This window comes from Bos taurus, chromosome 20 (assembly GCF_002263795.3).
Source record: "Bos taurus isolate L1 Dominette 01449 registration number 42190680 breed Hereford chromosome 20, ARS-UCD2.0, whole genome shotgun sequence".
NCBI lineage: Eukaryota > Metazoa > Chordata > Mammalia > Artiodactyla > Bovidae > Bos > Bos taurus.
The window spans coordinates 33,436,144-33,459,361 of NC_037347.1; the positions used below are offsets into that span (position 1 = coordinate 33,436,144).

The window sequence follows — 23,218 nt, forward strand, 5'->3', positions numbered from 1 at the left end:
TGATACTTTTAATTTATTTTTCTCTAAAGTAAAAACAGTCAATTACAAAAATTAATACAGCAGAACTTAATTTGAGGACAAAGGTCCATCTAGTCGAAGCTATGGTTTTTCCAGTGGTCATGTATGGATGTGAAACTTGGACTATAAAGAAGGCTGAGTGCCAAAGAATTGATGCTTTCCAACTCTGGTGTTGGAGAAGACTCTTGAGAGGCCCTTGGACAGCAAGGAGATCAAACCAGTAAATCCTAAAAAAAATCAGTCCTGCATATTCATTGAAGGGACTGGTGCTAAAGCTGAAACTCCAATACCCTGGCCACCTGATGCAAAGAACTGACTCATTGGAAAAGACCCTGATGCTGGGCAAGATTGAAGGCAGGAGGAGAAGGGGACGACAGAGAATGATATGGCTGGACTCAATGGACATGAGTTTGAGCAAGCTCCAGGAGTTGGTGGCAGGCAGGGAAGCCTGGTGTGCAACAGTCTATGGGGTCTCAAAGAGTCAGACATGACTGAGTGACTGAACTGAACTTAATTAGAAATATTTGTTGGCAATATAAGAGCACAATGAATGAAACAATTGAAAAGAATATCACAGTATATTTTTAGAACTATTTTTCTATCCCTTAAAAATATACTGATGATTGTTTCTTCTAAGATTTATATACTTGGGCAGTTACAGAACCCAAGTAATCCATTCTGAAACACTGAGGTAATGCAAGAATCTTACTTTGAATTATCTAGCAACTGTTAAAGGTGAATTCCTCAACCAGAAAGATAATGTTGTATTTCTCACTAATGCAACCTGCAGAAGACTCTTGAGAGTCCCTTGGACTGCAAAGAGATCAAATCCATCAATCCTAAAGGAAATCAACCCTGAATCTTCACTGGAAGGTCTGAGACTGAGGCTGAAGCTCCAATACTTTGGCCACCTGACACGAAGAGCCAACTCATTAGAAAAGACCCCAAAGCTGGGAAAGATTGAAGGCAAAAGGAGAAGGGGGCAGCCAAGGATGAGGTGGTTAGGTAGCATCACTAACTCAATGGACATGAATCTGAGGAAACTCTGAGAGACAGTGGAGAACTGAGGAGCCTGGTGTACTGCAGTCCATGGGGTTGCAAAGATGTGTACACGACTTAGAGAATAAACAAACAACAAAACAGCAAAAAAATGCAACCAGAGGGTCCAAGAAGCCACTGACAGTTAAAATTTAGTCCTTCTAAAATCTCTTGAGGGCAAACAGGCTCCAGAAAGCAGAAAGCAAACTCTTGTGATGCCAGACCACAAGAGAGGCAGGGTGTTTAGAGGTACAAAGGGCTCCTGTCGTGTCTGTCACTACTCCAAATTACAAAACAGACTGTATTCTTCTCCTGACATCTATTAGTAACAAAACTATAACAGAAATGCCTACTATGAGAAAGTAAAATTTTCTCTCCCGTGTCTGACTCTTTGCAACCCCACGGACTATACAGTCCATCGAATTCTCCCAGGCCAGAACACTGGAGTGGGTAGCCCTTCCCTTCTCCAGGGGATCTTCCCAACCCAGGGATCAAACCCAGACCTCCAGCATTGCAGGCCGATTCTTTACCAGCTGAGTACCAGGGAAGCCCAAGGGGAAAGAATTTGCTAGAAAATTACTTACTCATCTGCAGGAGTTTAAATCACCTGTCACTTGAGAGTGAAGCCATTTTATAAATCAATCTGCAAGTTCCCTTGACAAGACTAAACTCTTAAGCTTCTACTGAATTTCTGAGAGATAACCTTAAAACCATAGTCTCAGTTTTTAAATGCTGCATGCTTAATAACATACAGAAGAGTAACTGCTGTTTATACATGTTTCACATTAGCAATTCATAACTAATGTCTCCTGAGGGTTATTAATCAAGAATCACTAATTGAAGTCAGTCATTTGTGAGAACATGTTCATGTGCCTTCCCTTGCTGTCCATAGCAATGGCTGCCCTGTATTCAATCCCTAGATGCTCCTCCGACTTCCTCTCTCTACATCAGTGGTCCCCAACTTCCGGGATCTAATGCCTAACGATCTGAGGTGGAGCTGATATAATAATAATAAAAATAAAGTGCACAATAAATGTAATGTGTTTGAATCATCCTGAAAGCATCTCCCTGACCCAGTCCATGGAAAAATTGTCTTTCAAGAAATCGGTCCCTGGTGCCAAAAAGATTGGGGACCCTGCCCAACATCGCTGTTGCCATCAGGGCAAGGAAGAAGGAAGATTCCATGCTGGATTTATGTGCGGGAGAGGGTGAGAATTCCCTGTCCACAAAAGGGCAGTCTAAACAATTCATTTATACATTTGTTGTTCAGTGGCTCAGTCGTGTCCGACTTATTGTGACCCCATGGACTGCAGCACTCCAGGCTTCCCTGTACTTCACCATCTCCTGGAGTTTGCTCAAACTCAGGTCCATTGAGTCGGTGATGCCATCCAACCATCTTATCCTCTATTGTTTCCTTATACATTTAGTGTTTGGAAATGCAAAACAACACTGTGCGTGGTTTTGGTTTCACTGAGAAAGTAAAAACGAAGTTGCTTCATGCAGGGAAAGATTTTCAGATTAACTAACCAGATCCTTTCATCTTTGCTACTAAAAAACTCAAATTCAGTCCAGAGAGATTGATTTTTCCCTGAGTAAAACAACTAATTTGTAGCAGGATTTGGACATACTCCAAACTCCTAAACTCCAAGTCTCATACTATTTCTTCATTTCACTTTTGTTTCCTGTGTGAATTCCGCTCTGAAGAAAGAAAGAATTTTGAATGTATATTTTATCATAGTATCATGTCTGAATACTTTACATCTGCATTGAAAAGAGTAGCAGTCTAAATCTTGCTAAATAAATAAAAAATCAAGAAATGCTATTACTTATGTTTACTATTCATGTTGATGACAAAATAGAGTAATTAGAAGGCCTGTGGGCTTCTACTTAAAAAAAAGAGGAATTGTGTTCCTCTGTATGTTATTCAGAGGACTCGTCTCCACTGTCATATAGACTATCTCAAGCACTACCCCGGTGCTCTATGGACAGAGTTCACAATCCATTTGGGCTCTTTGTTTATGCCTTTAGTGTAACTGTCACTACACTGGATCATTTGTCAGTCAGCTGTGTCAATGGGATGGCTTCGCCCCTCTGATTGCAAGTTCCTTGAGGTTACAGCATAGCCTCTCATCACGATACGTTCAAGCACCTCCATCATGGAGCTTCTTGCCCAACAAGTAGACAGTAAGTGTGTGTTGAATTGAACCACAGTGAACTATACTGGACATCATTCTTTAGTTGTTATTGCTTCCTACAAGAAGAAAAAGCAAAGAAAGGGGAAGAGAAACAAGAGACAGAAGAGAGACCAGAGAGGAGAAAAGGAGCAAAAAGAGGACAAGAGGGAGAGGAGAGAGGAGGAGAGAGGAGGAAAGAAGGAAGGGAAAATAAAAAAGGGGAAATAAAAAGAGGAAAATGGAAACTAAGGCATATTTAATTTGTCTGTGAAATTACCAACTCGTATTTCTTGCCCCTCTGGGTGCTAGAGTACAAGGGATTAGGCTTATATCATGAAACTAACAAAAATTCAGAGCCTAAATTTCATTTTTGATATCTTTTATAAGATTCAATATTTCATTTAAAGAACAAAAGGATTTGTGTTAAGGTTTAAGGAATTGTGCTCTATAATGAAACCATTAAAACCACAAAAATTTAAAATTTGATTTTCATAAAATTTTAATTTCTATAATATTTTTATATTATTTTCACGTATCCTCACATAGCCTTATATTTTTCCTTTACTGCCTTATTAATATCCTTGTCCAATAACACTGCATTTGGGAACATAGTGCTCCCATAGTACACATAGGGTTGAGTGGTATCATTTGACAAGTCACACTGAAAGGGGATGGTTACACCATACCCAGAGAGACACCCTAGTTGTTTAGCAAGGTGAACATCAACTCCCCTGCAATCAAACATCTAGAAACAATACATCATTAATTAGCACATGCCATCCCATTAGCTTTGAGAATTAGGGTTTAGGATGCTACTAGGGCTTCAGAGAAATCAAACCCATATTGTGCTAGTCTAGCACAAAAAGTAGGAAATAATAGGAAAATGACTTTTTTTAAAATATATCTGCAACACTACTTTATGAAAAGAGAGATCTATGAGTAAATTGCTTTATCTGAAAGAACATTTAACAAAAAGTTGTTTTGATTGCCCTGATGAATAAATTACAAAGTCAGTATAAATCAATCATCTCCTAACTTCCCTAATCTCTGTGAAATCAATAAAATCTTTATGTAGAGACACTCAAAAAAATCATTTGCCACCATTCATGAAAAGAATAAGAAATTGATTGTAACAATCAGCTGAATCACTGTCTTAGTATTGATTCTGTTTCACAGTGTTCTTTAAGATTCTAAAAGCACATCATTTCTAACATTTTCATTTTGCTATAAGACATTAAGAGATTCCAGTTTCCTCTCATCACCTCATCACCTCTCTGACCCACTAATTCTTAGCCTATCCTCCAATGGGTGAGTGAGTCATTGTTCTGAAGATGAGCAGCTGCTATTCTCACCAAAACACAATGAAGAGCCTCCAAGTAAGTGCTAAATTTTCAATTATCCACTAATGGGTGATTGCACAAAGATCTTGGCAAGTGCTTCTCAGACTTTAGTAGACCTAAGAATCAGTCAGGGTACTCATTAAAAATACAAATTGCAAGCCCCTTTGTAATTTACCAGGTATGAGGTGTCCCTGAAGGATGGACATTTTTAAATAAGGACAACAGGTGATTCCTGATATAACACACTTGTGGACCACACTTTAAGAGTGATGCTGACTTGGGAAGCTGAAAATGCTTCTAATCACCAGCCTACTGAAGACCTCTACAACAGATCCAGAGTGAAAATACCTATAAGAAGGACAATGAATCCAAAGGTTTAGGCCAAAGCACCCAGCCTTGGAATCTGAAATATCCTTAATGAAGGGAAGATAGCTGGAGAAGCAGCAGAAGCTGAGACTTGTCCTGGGCCCCTCTCCTCAGCCCCTTTCACACTCAGACCTACAGACTGCTGGTACCCCACTCCCACTTCCTCTGACATCTACCACCTTAACATACAATCTGGACATACACTGAAAGTTGTGAATAGATTTAAGTTTGCCGGTGTGTGGAGAACAGACTGAAGTACTAGTAAAGTTGAAAGTATTATAGCCAAGAGATCTGGATAAAGAATGACTTGAAAATAAGAAGAGAGAATGAAGTCAGAGGAAAAAAGCCTGAGCCTGGAGTGAGGGCAGTATCCAGATCAAGTCAGTGACAGAGGGGATGGGGAGGGAGGCTGAGAAGGTCTGGGCTCTTCTGCTGTCAGTTGGACATTCCATTCAACTGCCCGTGGTGAGCATTCCAGTCCACTGACCATGCCTAGTTTGTGTGACTGACTTTCACCAGGTAGAACAATCAACAAGGTCACCATAAAATTTTGACCAACACCAGGCCAGTAAAGTGACCACTGAAAACAATTTCCAAATTTGTAATCAATGGACCCATGTTTAAGGAGAAGAACTCCTTTGGTCTACCAAAATGGTTTGAGTTTCAGTCTCTAATTTCTTCCTTCTCAGATACTCTGGTCTCCACCAAAAGGACACTATTTGGTGAGATGAAGCCATTTTGTTGGTCAGCAGGAGCTCAGAAGCAAGAAAATGTCCCAGTGGTAGAATACAGCATCATCTTCCTCAGCAGCAGCCCATCACTGGAAGTTTCCAGAGCATTGTGCCAATCGAGTGGTGGACGGACTTTCATTTAGAGACCCTTATGTGAGAAAATTGCAAACCTGTTTCTTGGACTTGTTAGCCTTACTGTTTCTGATACTTAGGTGCTGTCTCTTAGAGAGCCTGAAACAGCCAAGACATGGCTGAGGACATGGACGAATCTGCAGGTAAGCATCACTGGACCCTGAGGAGTTAGATATTTTGTGTCTGTGTGACCATATACATATGGTGGGGAATAGTGAGCATGATTTAGGGAGATCTGTATACCTGAAAGGTTTTATGAAAAATTATATTAAAGTAAGATTGTTTCTCTCCACTCTCCTTTCATTCCAAAATAATAAAAATCACCAGATTATAAATTATAATTATAAAGGACCAGTGAAGGACTGGGAGCCTGAGAGATGATTGTGTTTTACCTCTTTAGAAACGTATAGTCTATTTGAAGAGAAAGTGCCTACAACACAAAGGCAATTTCTTGTTTAATCTTCAGTGCTGGCAGAGTCCTTTGGAAATATTCTGCTTTGCCAAAAACGACTGTATGAAAGGGTGATGTTGTTTGATTTGGAGGCTTATGGAAAATCATTACATCCAAAAGGATCCCTCCTACCAACTTGCCGTGTGGTGTGAAATTTCTCAGTTCCCTTGACTCAAATATGTCTTTTCAGTTTTCCAACGTGCTTTATTCAAATAATGCCTGGAATGTGCAAGTCAAAAATATTTGGATCATTTTTAGAAAAGAACAAGGTTGCATGAGCATGATACCAGAAGAGCTGGCAGGCCCAGAAGGGAAGTCAGAGAAAAAGAGGATGTGAATAAATAGGATGGAGGGGAGCACGGAGGAAGGAGGTAGAAAATAACCAGCTCTATCACACTCCTGCCTTCCCCTACTCAAGTCAGGCATAAGGGGCTCAGTTCATGGAATCTGAGAGGGGAGCCTTGCTGAAGAGGATATAGTGTGATACCTACATGACTGGAGGGATTAATTGGGACATAGCATCTTCTGTCTTCCCCTACGTGTTTAATTTAGGTTTTGAAGAAAAAATACAAAGCATCTTCTATTGTCAAGTATATGAAATATACATGACACTGTTCCTGCCATCAAAGAGCTGGCAGTCAAGAGGGAAGAGGAGAAAAGTAGGAGGAAGGGAGAGAGGGAGAGAGAAAAGAAAGGGAGAGAGAAGGAAAGAAGAAGAGAGAGGAGAGAGACAGAGAAGAGAAAGAGAAGGAGAGAGAAGTGAACACTGCAAAGTAATTAACAGGAGGGCATTTCAGCATGTGTTTTTTTTTTTTTTAATGTTTACAATGTTGTATTGGTTTTTGCCATATTTAATTCTTTTCCCATCCATTTTTAGAGATTTTGGGAGATATTAACCTCACTCTTGGCATGCTGAACAAGGAAGATAATATTAGCAAGGTAAGGAAAAGAGAGAAAAATCTCTTCCCCATTCACTTTTTCTAGTCCAGTTATTGCAACATTTCATCTGCATCCTTCTTTGCTTCAACTTCTTCTTTTCTTTCTGGCTTCTTAAGTGGTATTCAGTTTTTCAGAAAATGCACTTTCATAGAAGTCATTTTAATGTTTCCACCATGACACTTGGCATTTGAGGATTCAGAGTATCCGGTTGTAGAAGCTAGCAAAAGAATGTCCCCTTCCATAACCTTATGCAGATAGATGTGGAAAGAGGGGGATGCCAGAGTCACAACCACGTGGGTTAGAGCCTACTCCTGTGTATTCTGAGGGTTAGCAGACATTTTTTGGTGCGGACCAAATGTTTTATGAATGTTTTGGACAGGACCAAATGACCTGCAAGGAATTTGAGGGCTCCTATGAGAAAATTCCCAAAGATCAAACCAGTCAATCCTAAAGGAAATCAACCCTGAGTATTCACTGGAAGGAATGAGGCTGAAGCTGAGGCGCCAGCACTTTGGCCACCTCCTGGGAAGAACCGACTCACTGGAAAAAATCCTGATGTTGGGAAAGATTGAAGGCAGGAGAAGGGGGCGACAAAGGATGACCGGTGTGTCCATCATGGACTCAATGGACATGAGTTTGAGCAAACTCCGGGAGACACTGAAGGACAGGTGTGCTGCAGTCCATGGGGTCGCAGAGAGAAGGACAGCGCTTAGCGACAGAACAGCGAACAACAGCAACGACCCATCTGTATGCTATTCCACAAATAGAGATGAATTTCTCTGAGATTTGAAGGTTTTTCTGGCTTCAATAACCTTTCGTAAAATAACAATGCTATCTTTCATAGAACACTTATCTAGGGCACTTGATTCTTTCCAAACAATAATGCATTGTATTATGCTCACTCCTCACAACTTTGTGATATAGGTGTTGTTATTTCCATTTGACAGCTAAGAAAAGTGAGGCCCAGAGAAGTAACATGCTTGAGAACAGTAGACAAGCCCATTTGATTCCAAAATAATGCTCCTAATCATTATTCAGTGTAACCTCCCTGTGAAGGGCGGTGCCTACACCTTTATCTCTTAAGCCAGTGGTTCTCAACCCTGACTCCATATTAGAATCCTGTATGCAAAGTGAGTTATCTCACACCTTAAACACAGGCATAGTACCTCAAGGTAACATGCCTGAGGCTCTTGGAGATTTCAGAAGACCAGTCTCTCATCTTCCAAAGGCCTTGTGGCCATCTAAGAGATTGAGAAGAGCCCTCACACACAACATCTGCTCAAGCCATGTAGTTCCCAGAGGCTGCAGCTCTGTGGAAAGGAGTTCACAACTTCTCCTCCACAAAGGCATAGATGAAATAAGGGCTTACAAATCCCCTTTAGGAACAAGTTGCATAACTTTCAGCCTCTTTGGGAATGACATCATATTCCTTAATGCTATAGGTGCTCTTTGGTAGTAAAAGCAACAATTAGGGTGATGGGCATTTCCATTGCCCTGAGGGCCCTACAACAGAGGATTTCGAGAGACTTTAGTATGTCAAGTGACCCATTCCTGCCTTCAGTTAGATACTGCCTTAGAAATATGGTCATATTAAAACAGGTTTTAGAATGAACTTCGCTTTACCTATAAGCCTTTGATTCCTAAAGATGCATATTATGTTAAGTGCATGTGTGCTCAGTCATGTTCACTTCTTTGCTACACCATGGACTGTAGCCTGCCAGGCTCCTCTGACCTTGGAATTTTCCAAGCAAGTATACTGGAATGGGTTGCCATTTCCTACTCCGGGGAATTTTCTGGACCCAGGGACCGAACCCACGTGTCTTGGGTCTCCCGCATTGGCAGGCAGATTCTTTACCACTGTGCCATCTAGGAAGCCTATATTATGTTAAGGAAGCCTCAATTAGGATATATAAAATCTCGTAGATACTTTGCTTAGTTTAATGGTATCATCAGATATATAAAATCTCGTAGATACTTTGCTTAGTTTAATGGTATTATTCATCTGGATATATTCTGACTCTTTTAGCTTTGCAACTCAAATTTCTGTGTATAACTTTGTATGTTCACAGGAAGACATTTATGGTCATCTCGCTTCCATTATTCAGAATACCGACATCTTGGATGATGCAATTGTCCAAAGGTTGATTTATTATGCTTCTAAGGACATGAGAGATGACAATGTAAGTTTTATCCTTAATGATGCATCAGTGTCAGGGCCAGTAACAGGTCTTTATGTGACGCAACTGCACCCATGTAGACATCCATAAACATTTTTTACATCACTACAAGGACCATAGATCACTTCTATTTGTTTTTCATGGTAACCTGGATATTATTTACCCCATCACAGATGAGGAAACCAAGGTAGAGCTTCGAAAAGTTTTAGAAGTAATATCCCATTCACTTTTAGGTGAGGAAATTGGTGCTTAGAGAGATTGTTTGCAAAGTAACACAGCTATCTATCAACAGAATGAATAAACTAGAACCCAAATTTCTTCATTCCCATGTGAATTCCTATCTCTTCATATGCCTAATTGTCCATGTATACTAGGCATTGTGTCTGAAAAATTATTTGTAGAAGTAGTTTGAGTCTTACATTATTTCCTTCCAGAAAGGATTTTCACTTGTTTATCTGCCGAGGCACAAGCAATCTAATTTCAAGGCTTGGGATTTTTCTGGGCAACTTCCGTAACTCAAGGTTGGACTCTAGTCCCCGGAGAGCCAATTTAACCTCCCATATGAACGCAGCTCTTAAAACATAGGATGACCAGGGTCTCGCTCTTGGTTGGCCCTGAATTCTGACTATTGTCCCGAAAAGCTGCAACGCAGTCCCAAAGGCAAAATTCACATCTCTGGATTTCCAGTCTTGTCCAGATTTCAATTCAGTAATTCATTCCACCTTATATTGTGACTGTCTTTGATGTTTCTATGAGTATATTTTTTAATATCTTGCCCAGCACTTTTTCTTTTCCTCAGCAGGAAAGTGGATCAAATTGACTTCATTCACCATTACCAAAAGCAAAGGCCCCTCCAAATATCTCCAACATTAAGGATAATTAGATCAGGACAATACTAAAACTCAAAGCTCTGGACTCCCAGCCCATTTTTCTTTCTCCATTCCCTTCAGTAATTCATATCACTTAAACGTAAATCTTAAGTTCATGGTACCTGATTAATTAGCTAGAAAATATGCATTGCCTCGAGTTTACAAGAACTCTATGAAAACCTGGCTTTGAGAAGCTTTTGAATCACATCCGCTTCCCAGCTGCTGACATCTACCCTAGAGTCTTCCACACAGGGTTTGTAACAGCCTGTTCTCCCTCAATTGAAAAGGTAGAGAACTTATAAATATTATGTCAACTATTTCCCCTCTGCTGATTCATGCTGGCTGTTATTGTTATCTTCCTTTTCTTCTTCAGATCCTCAGAGAAATCAGAATGCTAGCTGGGGAGGTATTGGTGTCTCTTGCTGCACATGACTTCAACTCTGTAATGTATGAAGTACAAAGTAACTTCAGGATTCTGGAGCTACCAAACGAGTTCGTTGTGCTTGCCCTGGCTGAACTGGCAACCAGCTACGGTACAGAGGGAATAGCCTCCACATTTTCCCTGGGAAACCATCATTGTAATTGTCTAAACCCAAGTGGGAGCAAACAGCAGAGGGGGAGTGTCTCTCCTACTTCCTTCGGTACTAAAGAAATACTGACCCGTCTGGGCTGCTGTTTGTGAGCTTGGATGGGCCTGCCCTCCAGCCATGGGTCCACGCTGCTCTGAATTTGGCTGGACTCTTTCTCCCACCTTCACCTCTCCTTTCATCTGGCCTTGTATTTGCAGAAGCACATTTTCCACAAGGCATATTCTGCAAACCACTCAACTCTTACATGAAGTAAGGGTTTCCTAGGATGCTTTTTTCTTTATTTAACATATTTATTTATTTATTTAGCATATCACCTGTGCTAGGCCCTGGGGATACAGGCAAGTTCTGGTGGGAGGGATGAACATTAACAAAATAATTATCCAAAGTAATTGCTAAGAAGCAACAGGTACAGACAACTAATAGGAAGCACCTTATTTTAAGGTGCTCTAACTACAGTAAGTCTGCCAGATGTGACTGAGTTCCATTCCAAGAGCATGTTTGTAAGTCCAGTTTGTTCGTTCAGTCCAACAAAGTTAGCCTAGCATGGTCGGCTGTATAGTACTGTACTGTAATAGGTTTATAATAATTTTCACACAAATAATACATTAAAAATGAACACAAAATATGGAGAAAATATTTTAATCCTACTGTACAGTACCTTGAAAAGTACAGTAATCCCAAGCTACATCACCACAGCTTTTGTGCTTGCTTCCAGACATGATGGGCTTGGAATAAAGACTATGTACTTCTGTACTGTCTACAGTACTGGACGGTAAAGAACATGTCTACTTGCACATGACATTGTATACCAGACACGTGAACTAACGTATGAGACTGGACAGGCAATTGCACATTCTCATCTTTGAAAGTTTGCAACTTGAAGATTCATATGAAGGAGACTTACTGTACAGGCTGGCATTGGGGGGTGGGCATGGGGCAGAATGGCTTCCCACCACACCTCATCTGCTTTGAAATGCTTGTTAACTGATGATGGTTTGGGGAGCTGTGACAGAAATTCCTCTTGTGCCCTTCCTGCAGTGTCCCAGAGTATTCCCTTCATGATGATGACCCTGCTCACCATGCAAACCATGCTCAGGCTGACCGAGGAGGAGAGGATGAAAGGCGCTTTCTGCGTTGGTGGGTATCCCTGCGGTTTCCCCTTTATTAAGACCAGACTATAAGTGGAGCAAATGTCTTATTTTTCCTTTTACTCGTGTCCTTTCTAGTAGTAGTATCTACCATTAACTGAGGGCCTTCCACATGGAAGGCCTTCTGCCAGGAGTTTCCCCTATCAATCCTCACTGCAATTCTACAAAGTACTATTAGCCCATTTTACAGATGAGAAACTGAGGGTCAAGGGAGTTAAGTGATTTTCTCTCAAAGTCATGACAGTCAATGTGATGGAGAGGTGGCATTCAGATCTATATGACCACCCAGTCCATCTTCTTTCCACTGTCCTACATAATCAGTTTCTACTAGTCTCCTTTTTCAACTGGACCACACTTTCCCTAGTGATTATGAGATCTTACTAGCTCTTCAGTTCAGTTCAGTTCAGTTCAGTCGCTCAGTCGTGTCCGACTCTTTGCAACCCCATGAATCACAGCACGCTAGGCCTCCCTGTCCATCACCATCTCCAGGAGTTCACTCAAACTCACGTCCATTGAGTCGGTGATGCCATCCAGCCATCTCATCCTCTGTCCTCCACTTTTCCTCCTGCTGCCAATCCCTCCCAGCATCAGAGTCTTTTCCAATGAGTCAACTCTTCGCATGAGGTGGCCAAAGTACTGGAGTTTCAGCTTTAGCATCATTCCTTCCAAAGAAATTCCAGGGCTGATCTCCTTTAGAATGGACTGGTTGGATCTCCTTGCAGTCCAAGGGCTCTCAAGAGTCTTCTCCAACATCACAGTTCAAAAGCACCAATTCTTCAGCGCTCAGCTTTCTTCACAGTCCGACTCTCACATCCATACATGACCATCCATACATGACCAAGGCTATGGAAAAACCATAGCCTCGACTAAATGGACCTTTGTTGGCAAAGTAATGTCTCTGCTTTTCAATATGCTATCTAGGTTGGTCGTAACTTTTCTTGCAAGGAGTAAGCGTCTTTTAATTTCATGGCTTCAGTCACCATCTGCAGTGATTTTGGAGCCCAAAAAGATGGGCTAAATTTTGGTATCTCTTTGTAATGAAATATTGTGAAAATGATAAGTAAATAATCTAATAAAAGCACAAGCAATCATAAAATCAAGGAAAATGGGTATACAAACTATGATCACAAGTCCCTTCTACCCCAAAACTGAAAGACATCTATAGTAATCAACAGTCTGCAGAGAATGGCATGCCCTTCAGTTCCTGGAAAAAGCATTCTTTGAACAATAAGAGGTTTCTTGGATGAGTCTGAAGACCTGAACTCTCTCCTCTGATGAGTCACTGAGCCATCAGGTGATTCTGTCCTTCTCTCAACCTCAATTTCACCTCTTAAAACAACAAATGAAGTGACTGCTGAGATTCCTTCCACCACTGACATCTCTGTGACTATTATTTTATAGTATTTTAAGGCCCATGCTGTCAGAAATGTCTTCTTTACATATCATCCAAGTCTTCTCTGTTCTATTTTGCCTGTTTCTTCTTGTCTGTCCTCAGTGAAGGTAAGATTTGTACCTGATAAATATTGAGAATTTACTATCTACCTGGGTACTGCCGTGGGTATTTTTAGATTATTCTTTCATTTAACCCTCACAGTTACTACATTGAGCGGATAACAATTTCAGTTCATTTTACAGATGAGAAATTGAGGCTTAGAAAGGTTAAACAGCTTGCCTGCAATCACATAGCCAATACTTGACAGAGACAAGATGTGAAGTATGACAGTCTAAGTCAAGGACTCAAACTACTATACTAGATTAGCAGTTTTCAATATTTTTTTATTTTCCCTATTTATCATCACAGTTAACATTGTGTTCCAGCAAAACAACATTTGGTGCCTCTAAGTGCATTTCTACCTCCAGTATTAATAACCAAGAAGGTAAAAGAAAATAAAATCAGAAATCACAATGCAATGAATAAGGGAATTCTTATCTGTGTATTATAAAGTTATCTAAGTGCTCTTTGGTCCTAAAACAACTTTTGTCTGACTGCCAGTTAAGGTTAAATGTCTATACTATAAAGAAAATATATACAATTTAATAGCCATCCACCTAGCTGTGCAATCAATCAGCAAAGAAACAGATGTTGTGTTTGTTGTTTCAGAATACAAACAAACAAGGTATGTATACCACAAGCAGATTTGAGAAAATGTAACATCACTTTTCACTTTCATGCATTGGAGAAGGAAATGGCAACCCACTCCAATGTTCTTGCCTGGAGAATCCCAGGGACGGAGGAGCCTGATGGGCTGCCGTCTATGGGGTCGCACAGAGTCGGACACGACTAAAGCGACTTAGCAGCAGCAGCAGCAGCAACATGAGATTACATGAGAGAGTCTGGAGGGGGAGGAATAAACCAATAAATGACCAGTTCTAAAGCTAAGGTACTCGGCGTCTTTTCCATAGTATTGTGTGACATATCCTTGAGAGAGTAAACTATAATTTTTTACTATCTAACACAAGGGATAGCATGCGGAGCTGAAGGAAAAAACAATTATGTAATGACTTGATGCAAATATATACGATATATTGCAGGCTCAAGATTTTTAAGTTTTATTAAAGTAAAATATACATGGAGAAAAACATAATTACCATAAGTATACAAAGAGCTGAGTTGTCACAAAGTCAGCCTTCCATTTGACCTCCACTCAGGTTAAACCTTTGGACATTACTAGCTCCTTAGAGGCCCCCTTCATCTTTTTTCCCAATCATCACCCTCTCCATCCTCTCCAAGAGTAACCACAATTGTGGATTCTAACACCACAGGTTAACTTTACCTGTTTGTGAGATTCATGCATGTTGTTTTGGGTCCATGGAGTCCATTTTCACCTCTGTTTACAGTTACACGTCTGTATGATAGTTTTTCCATCCTGCCTGTTGACAAATAATTTGGATTGTTTTTTGTTTGAAGCTGTTACCAAAAAGTGAATAGAAACATTCTTGTACAAGTTTTTAGTGCCTATATGTATGCATATCTAAGGGCTGTATACCTCAGAGCAGAATTTCTGAGTCCAAGATAAAGCACGTTCAAGTTTGGTTGATAATGTCAAACCTTTCTCTAAAGTGTTTGCAGCAGTTCATACTCTCACTAGCAAAATGTCAAAATACCAGCTGTACCTTAGTCTTGTCAATACTTGACAATGACTGTCTGAAATGATAGCAATTCCGGATGGTATGTTGCAGTATCTTATTATGGTTTTAATTTACATTTCACTAAAGTGGCTGGAGCACTTTTTTATAAATTAATTTGGTACTGTCATAGATTTTATAGAAATTAATACACATTTGTTAATCATCAGTACGCTCTTCTCAGATTATATTATGGCCCATCCCCTCTTGATACTTTTCTCAGTCTGTGGTTGTTTTTAAATGCAGCCCTAGAGAAGTTCAGCAGAGCCATTTACAAGTATGTCAACCACTGGAGAGATTTCCCCTATCCCAGATTAGATGCCAACCGCCTCTCTGACAAGATCTTCATGCTGTTCCGGTATATCATGGACAAGTGGGCCTCCACGACCTCGCCCACACAAGTGAGTGGGGCTCAGTATGACTCCAGCTAGCTCTCCTCGCATCCCGATTGAACTTCCTCTTCTCTTTTTAACATGATAATTCATCTTAGTTCTTTTGGAAAGTGATGGGTTGTATTTTATCTGGTTTATTAAGTCTTTTGTTTTTCCTGTTTCAAATCACTATTTACTTGTTTATTTCAACTAATATTTGTTGAGTCCCCATGACATGTCATATCATTCCACATACTGGAGATACAGCAGAGATTAAACAGATCCAAATCTCCACTGTCATGGAACTGACATACCTATGTGTGGAGAGAACAATAAATATCTAAAATGAGCAAAATATATGGAATGTTAGCTATATCATAACCCATATTTGGACTGAATCACTGATTAGGAAAAACACCAGTCCACAGAAATTTGCTGTGTCTGTGACTATCACAGTGAATTAAAATGACATCTAAAGAATGAGGCTGATCATTTCATAATAGTGTAATGCCTTATAAAGAATAGATTACAAAGTTCATTCATATATATAATCCCATGCTGCTGCTGCTGCTGCTGCTGCTAAGTCGCTTCAGTCGTGTCCAACTCTGTGCGACCCCATAGATGGCAGCCCACCAGGCTTCTCCGTCCATGGGATTCTCCAGGCAAGAACACTGGAGTGGGTTGCCATTTCCTTCTCCAATGCATGAAAGTGAAAAATGAAAGTGAAGTCACTAAGTCGTGTCCGACTCTTAGTGACCCCATGGACTGCATCCCATCCTAATCTTGCTTAATTGCTATAATTTTTTAAGTAAGCTAACTTAAATTTTATTTCTTTATTGCTATATTATAAAAGATTTAACATTTAGCTACCTTCTCTAGTTTCTTTTTTATATTTTGAGCTATTATTTTTTTTTAACATGCTGGGATGGTGAAATCATTATCGAACATGAAATTTTTAAAATACTCTGTAGAGGTCTTTTATGGAAGCCACTTGAAAAGCAAAATGCAATTCAAATTTGCTCACTACAAGAGTTAGGCAAGTAATAAGAAGGTGCACAAAGTAATAAGAGAGCACAGGGAGAGAAACACTTAACACCCGATGAGTACTAGAAAGGCCGTGACACTAGAACTGAGCTTGCAGCCTATGAATTCATTTACTGCTGGGGACATGCAGTCACTAAAGAGGGGAAAACTCACTGAAGCATAGGTTGGAGATGGGATAACGTGGCACTTGAGTGAGTTAAGTGGGAGGAGGGGAAGTAGGGTGAGGAAAGTAAATATAAACAGGCAGAAACAAAGAAACCCAAATAGTGATCTTGGCCAACAGAATAAAGAGCCTTTAATTCTACAGAGGATGTTTTTTAAGAAATAAGAAAACTTGGAAGGACTTAAGAAGAATGAGATCTTAGAAACTAAGGAGTGATTTTCAAAAAGCAAAGGCAGATGTACAGAGGCCATTGTTATGGTGCTCAAATAAGGAAAATCTTGAAACGTGTCCACTGCATGGAAATGTGGTAGAACCACCTCTCAGCTGACATACAGTCTTAAGTGAAATCAATGGTTATTGTTATTAGCCACTAAGCTTTTTAAAATTTATTAATTTTTAATTGGCTTATAATTGCTTTACAATGTTGTGTTAGCTTCTGCTGTATAATAACGTGAATCAGATATGTATATGCATATATCCCCTCCCTCTTGAACCTCTCTGCCACCCCATCCCACCTCTGTAGGTCATCCCAGAGCCCTGAGCTGAGCTCCCTGTGCTATACAGCAGCTTCTCCAAAGCTATCTGTTTTATGCAAGGTTGTGTCTATATGTCTATGCTCGTCTCTCAATCCATCCAATTCTGTCCTTCCCCCATTGTGCCCACAAGTCTGTTCTCTACATCTGCATCTCAATTCCTGTCCTGCAAATAGGTCCATTGGCACCATTTTTCTAGATTCCAAGTATATGTGTTAATATACAATATTATTGCATTGTATATTACAATATACAATATGCAAAGAGTTTTGCTCTTTCTGACTTACTTCACTCTGCATGACAGACTCAGGTTCATCCACATCACTACAAATGACACAATTTTATTCCTTTCTGTGACTGCCACTAACTTTTGAGATGGTTTGCTCTATAGGAAAAATTAGCTAATAGATAAAAATTATATAATATTAGGTAGAGAAAGCTGAATTTAGAACTATAGATTAAAGAATGATGTCAGTTTCTAAGAAATTAAAATACATAGAGAAAAAGAGAGAAAAGAAAAAGTCAAGTAAAGAAAAAACATATTAAAAACATACCAAATAGTGCCTATCCATGAGTACTCTGGGCACTATGTTTTCTGCTTCCTCCTAATTTTTGTGTTTTCTAAATTGTTATCATCAATATACATTACATTTATATTTTGTGCGGGTTCGCTTTTCATGTCATGTGGAAGCCGGAGTATTGTGGACTGAGAAATAAATGGAAGGATATTGGAGAAGGAAATGGGACCCACTCCAGTGTTCTTGCCTGGAGAATCCCAGGGACGGGGGAGCCTGGTGGGCTGCCGTCTATGGGGTCGCACAGAGTCGGACACGACTGAAGCAACTTAGCAGCAGCAGCAGCAGCAGGGAGTGGAGATAGCAAACGCAGACCACTCCTTCAATAAACTTTGACATGCAAGCAAGAAAAGAGAAGGAGAATTGGGTGAGGATAACAGTGGGGTTGAAGTGATATGGAATCAAAGAATATTTCATGTCAGGGAGATTTTTAATTTGTTAGTATATTCTCATTAGTTGTATAGCACAGGGAGCTCTACTTAATTCACTGTGGTGACTTGAATGGGAAGGAAGTCCAAAAGAAAGGAGATATACATATGGTTGATCCATCTTGCTGTACAGCAGAAACTAACACAATATTGTAGAGCAACTATGCCCCAGTGAAAGTTCATTTAAAAAGAAAAAAATCCACGTTGTTTGCAAAATAAACTTATAAGTAAATTTTCTAGATTATTGACATTTTAAGCACCATGATGTTTAATAATATTATTCAGAATAATAATAATACTCAGAGGAATACTGAAGAAAATTAAACATTTAATGAAAAAATTTTTAATTAAAAAAATTTAGTCTGTGGGAACTTGAATAGAATTTATATCCTACTATTGTGTGAAAATTATTTAAACCTTAATTATGTTGATTGGCTCATGGTGCTTTTCTGATCTACTATATCCTTCTACTTTTCTGTATGTTCTATTAGTTTTTGAGAGTTTAATATTGAAACTCCAATTAAAAATCTTAATTTACTTACTTAAAAAAATAATTGTAATATATAGTGGAACTACATGTAACATTGTTCTGTATTTTCCAAGTCTCCTGCAACTGTGCTATTATCATACTTTCATAAAAAATAAAGAAAGAGAAAAAGTTTTTAATAAATCTGTTAATATAGTAAAATAAACTGACAATTAGAATGAGATTAAAGAAATAGAAGAGAGGGGCAAACATTGAAATGAGCATAGATATGGATATGGATGTAGATACAAATATAAATATAACTCTTCATACAATGAATACAGTGATCTTAGCTTCAATATTTTTTGAAAAAACCTTGTTTGGTTGAAAGCAGTGAGGAAAGGTTTTTGGAGGTATCTAAAACTCTTCCTGGTATACTGAGAAATGTACAAAAACATAGTGAAATATTTTATTATGTACTTATGTAAAGTATCAGTTCAGTTCAGTTCAGTCGCTCAGTCGTGTCCAGCTCCTTGCAACCCCATGAATCACAGCACGCCAGGCCTCCCTGTCCATCACCAACTCCCGGAGTTCACTCAAACTCACGTCCATCGAGTCGGTGATGCCATCCAGCCATCTCATCCTCTGTCATCCCCTTCTCCTCCGGCCCCCAATCCCTCGCAGCATCAGAGTCTTTTCCAATGAGTAGTTATTATATATCTTATATTATTAATATATAATTGTGTATTATACTTTACATAAATTTACTATACTTGTGCTTAATATGTATAATATACATAATATACATAAATATAATATAATATACATAAGTATATTATACTTATGTAAAGTATAATTAAGTATTATACTTTTTCTAAGTATCTGTTTGCTGCCTCTGCAGATTTTGGCCATCATTAAGGCTCACGGCCCCACAGTAAGCTTGCTGCTCCATCGGGAAGACCTCTGTGAATATGCCCTGGGCCAGGTCCCATGGCTCCTTAACCAGTACAAAGACAAAGAGATTGACTTTCACGTCACTCAGGTGAGAGCCACATCAGAGAAACTGATTCCCACGGTTGTCCAAAGATCATCCTGAAGGATGTTCATTCTCAGGAGGGGTTAAGGAACTCAGACATGTTTTGGGGCAGCTGAATTTACATACCTCCCAGGAAATACAAGGTAGAGAAGCAGTAGGCCTCTAAGGTGGCAGACACTCCAGAAAGGAATTCCTGTTCAAGCTGCAGGAGCACTGAACACGGTAAGGCAGCCAGAATCACTAAAGAAAACGGTAACCACTGGAAGGATAGGGGTATGTTCTCCTCACAACCATGATCATTTGCCTTCCACATTCTGGGCTGTCGCTCCGCAGGCAGGCTCCAGCTAACCTTGGAGAGCTTTTATTCCAGAGTCTAAGACAGATACTGACCGCAGCAGTCCTTTACGATGTCAGCCTTCCGAAGGCCTTGAGGAAGGCCATCTTCATCAATTTACTCCGCCAGGTAAGAAGACCATGCTGTCAAGTCTGTTTTGTTGTCACCAGTTTTCTGTTTCACGTCTAGCCCCTTAATGTTTTTTCTTCTCATTCAGGTGTGCAGAGTTCCAGAGCCTCCAGAAAAAGAAAACGAAACCGAAGCTTCAAACTGTTTCCTCATTCTAGGTAGGACTCAGCATCCAGTGGGCTTTTAATTAAAATGTCTCAGAGGGGTGATGACAGCAAGGACGAAGTGTGAGCACACTGCCACATTCGTCACTTTCACACATACACACAAAACGTTCCTTTGACTCACGCTATTCTGTTTTTTCATACCCTACTTGTTCTGAGGAGTGCTGTAGGTGGGGTGACCAATTATCCCGATCTGCCCAGGACTGAAGGATTTCTGGGAAATTAGAACTTTCAGTTTTAAAACCAGAAAAGTCCCAGACATATTTTGGATATAAACTTTTTACTGGATATGTGGTTGGCAATTACTTTTCCCATTTCATAGGTTGCCTTTCCATTTTGTTGATGGTTTCCTTTTCTGAGCAGAAGCTTTTTGGTTTGATGGAATCCCACTTGTTTATTTTTGCTTATGTTACCTCTGCTTTTAGAGTCAAATGCAAAAAATCATTGCCGAGACCAGTGTCAAGAAGCTTAGTCTCTATATTTTCTTCTAGAAGTTTTAGAGTTTCAGGTCTTATGTTCAAGTTTTAAATTTATTTTGATTTAATTTGTGTGCATTTGTATTTTTTGAGGTAACAATCAGATTTCTTTCTTTTCCCAGCACCATTCACTGAAGAGACTAATCTTTCTGCATTGTATATATTCCCGGGTCTTTTGTTGAAAATTAATTGACCATATATGCTTGGGTCTATTTCCAAGCAAACCAGTGTGAGTTGGTAACCCTAAGGCTAGGAAATACATTTTTTCTTGGTATTTGTGATTATTAGACACTCTATCAAACTAATGTTACCCTTTTTTTCTTCCCTGTCAACTCTTGGTATGTATCCCTTATCATTTTCTCCAGCCTTCACTCTCTTTTCTTTCACATCACAATCCTGCCCATCACTATGTTAGAATCTACAACCTGACACAAGTTGCAGAGGAAACACCAAGGTCCCGGGGTCAGGATACAAAACCATGTTCTAATATAGTTTCTCAGGGCAAGGGACAAGAACACCCTATACCTCCCACACCTGCACCCTCTCCAAAATGTGTCATCTCCACTACCTCACTGCATACCTTTCTAGCATGGCCTAGTTCTCTCCTAATCAGCCCCTCTGTTTTTGTACTTTCCATTTCTCGATGTGCCAGCCTAATTAACTACTTCGCTTTATCATTTCCAGCCCAAACCCATCCACTCTATCCAGACCTTTCTTCAGTTTTACCTGCTTCCTCCCTACCCCCACCAGCTGCACAGATGGTGAAGCATCACTTTGATCTCTGCCTCCATGTTCACAAGGCATCCTTCTGTGTCTCTGTGTCTTCTATCCATCTCTTATAAAGACACCAGCTATATTGAATTAATACAACTTCATCTTAACTTGTTTTCTCTACAAAGAACCTAATTTCCAAATAAGGTTACATTCACAGGTATGAACAGAAGTGGGCCTAGCTCTCTTAGGGACCAAACTGTTAAATTCTGTATGCTAAAGAAGTATGGGCCTAATAAAATCTGATTACCAACCAAAGGGTGACTTTGACAATTCTCATAGAATGATAGTCTTCCCATTTACAAGAATTTTACCTAAGGTGAAAACGAGTTCTTTTGACTCCAGTATTTCTTAAACCCACAGCCCATTCAAACCCTGCAGACCTGATGGATTTTTTTGATGAACAAATGAGAAATAATAATGAAGCCATTCGAATGGGAATCTTGACTTTGTTAAGATCAGCTATCAATGCTGAAGGTAAGAATAGGGATGACACCAGAGTTGTTTCTTTTGTATTAAGAAGCAGACTGAAATCTGTGCACTGTCTCTAATTTGATCCTGTGTCTTTGGGAAGTTTACAGAACACCATATTCAAGTAAAGCTAGGTTTTCTTAGTTGTCTATAATCAATCTACTACTTTTAAATAGGCATTTCCAGTTACCTCTGTTCTTTCATGATATTTATGGATGCAATCAGTAAAGGAATAGAATATTTGAGAATTGAATCTGGAATTGAAAGGAGGTATTGGTTAAGTGGCCCAATAAACTGAGAGTGGGTGTAAGAATGCACAATGTTCTAAAAATTTGTACTTTTAGAAAAGAGAATTTAATGAATTTTCATTTTTGCATTCTAAAAACTGTTAATTTTTGCAATTTCAGAATGCATCTTATAATTGATAGCATCTTTAATTATCATTAGCCACTATAGGTTTTCACTCGGTGCAATATAAACTAATGATGCCTCATAAAATTGATACCTCAGATTCAATAAAATATGATCTTTCATTTTTGTACAACAAAATAATAGTTTTTTAAAAAAAATTCAGTTTGCCCTGTGATTTACTGAAAAATTGGCAAAAGAAACCTGAGGTGGTCTCCAAAATTTAAGGCTAATCCATTAGGTGTGATGTATTGACTGCACTTAAGAATCTAACAATTTAAACAAGGTTAAACAAAGTGTAACAGAGAACCAAAAAAGCAATCAACATCTATAAAGAGTTGAAAAAGGAGAAGGTAGGAAGGAAGTGAACAATATAAAATGTTAAGGACAAGAGACTTTGAAATTATGTGCCATAACTCTAATCGGTTTTCAACAATTCCAGAATGTACTGTACTCCTACTGAAGTAGGCTTCTCAATTTCTCTTTCTGTCTTTCAGAGCCCAAGCTGAGGGATCATGTCACTTCAATTGAAAAAGCAGTCAAAGTCGTCATGGGTGACCTCAGTATTAAAGTAAGAGAATTAATGGGGACTTTTATTTGGATAATGATAGCTTTAGGAGTAAATGAAATAGTTTTGACTCTTTAGGGATGTGCTTATGAGACTGATTTATAAAGAGCTCAGTGACCAATTCTACTTTTAAAAGAACTCCATCTTTCCCTAATAAGATAAACTCTATCAAAGTAAAGTTC

General features: G+C 39.3%; 1 protein-coding gene across 7 annotated transcripts in view; it reads left to right on the top strand.

Annotated features, from left to right (window-relative positions):
• The first annotated feature begins 5,379 nt into the window (after positions 1–5,379).
• The window catches only part of MROH2B (maestro heat like repeat family member 2B), a 73,446-nt gene continuing 55,607 nt past the window's right edge, over positions 5,380–23,218 (top strand). For 3 of the 7 annotated variants that reach the window (XR_009491961.1, XR_009491960.1, XM_024981489.2), the window contains exons 1-11: positions 5,401–5,942; positions 7,128–7,189; positions 9,259–9,369; positions 10,609–10,768; positions 11,864–11,962; positions 15,346–15,500; positions 19,581–19,721; positions 20,086–20,178; positions 20,267–20,336; positions 21,953–22,066; positions 22,966–23,039. Coding sequence is in view for 5 of the 7 variants with exons in the window: in XM_024981489.2 (XP_024837257.1) it covers positions 5,915–5,942; positions 7,128–7,189; positions 9,259–9,369; positions 10,609–10,768; positions 11,864–11,962; positions 15,346–15,500; positions 19,581–19,721; positions 20,086–20,178; positions 20,267–20,336; positions 21,953–22,066; positions 22,966–23,039 (1,107 nt within the window). In the remaining 2 variants the exon portion in view is untranslated. Of the gene's footprint in view, positions 5,943–7,127; positions 7,190–9,258; positions 9,370–10,608; positions 10,769–11,863; positions 11,963–15,345; positions 15,501–19,580; positions 19,722–20,085; positions 20,179–20,266; positions 20,337–21,952; positions 22,067–22,965; positions 23,040–23,218 lie in introns of all 7 variants that reach the window. The other 4 variants (XM_015459077.3, XM_024981486.2, XM_024981487.2 and 1 more) reach the window with 2 other exon arrangements.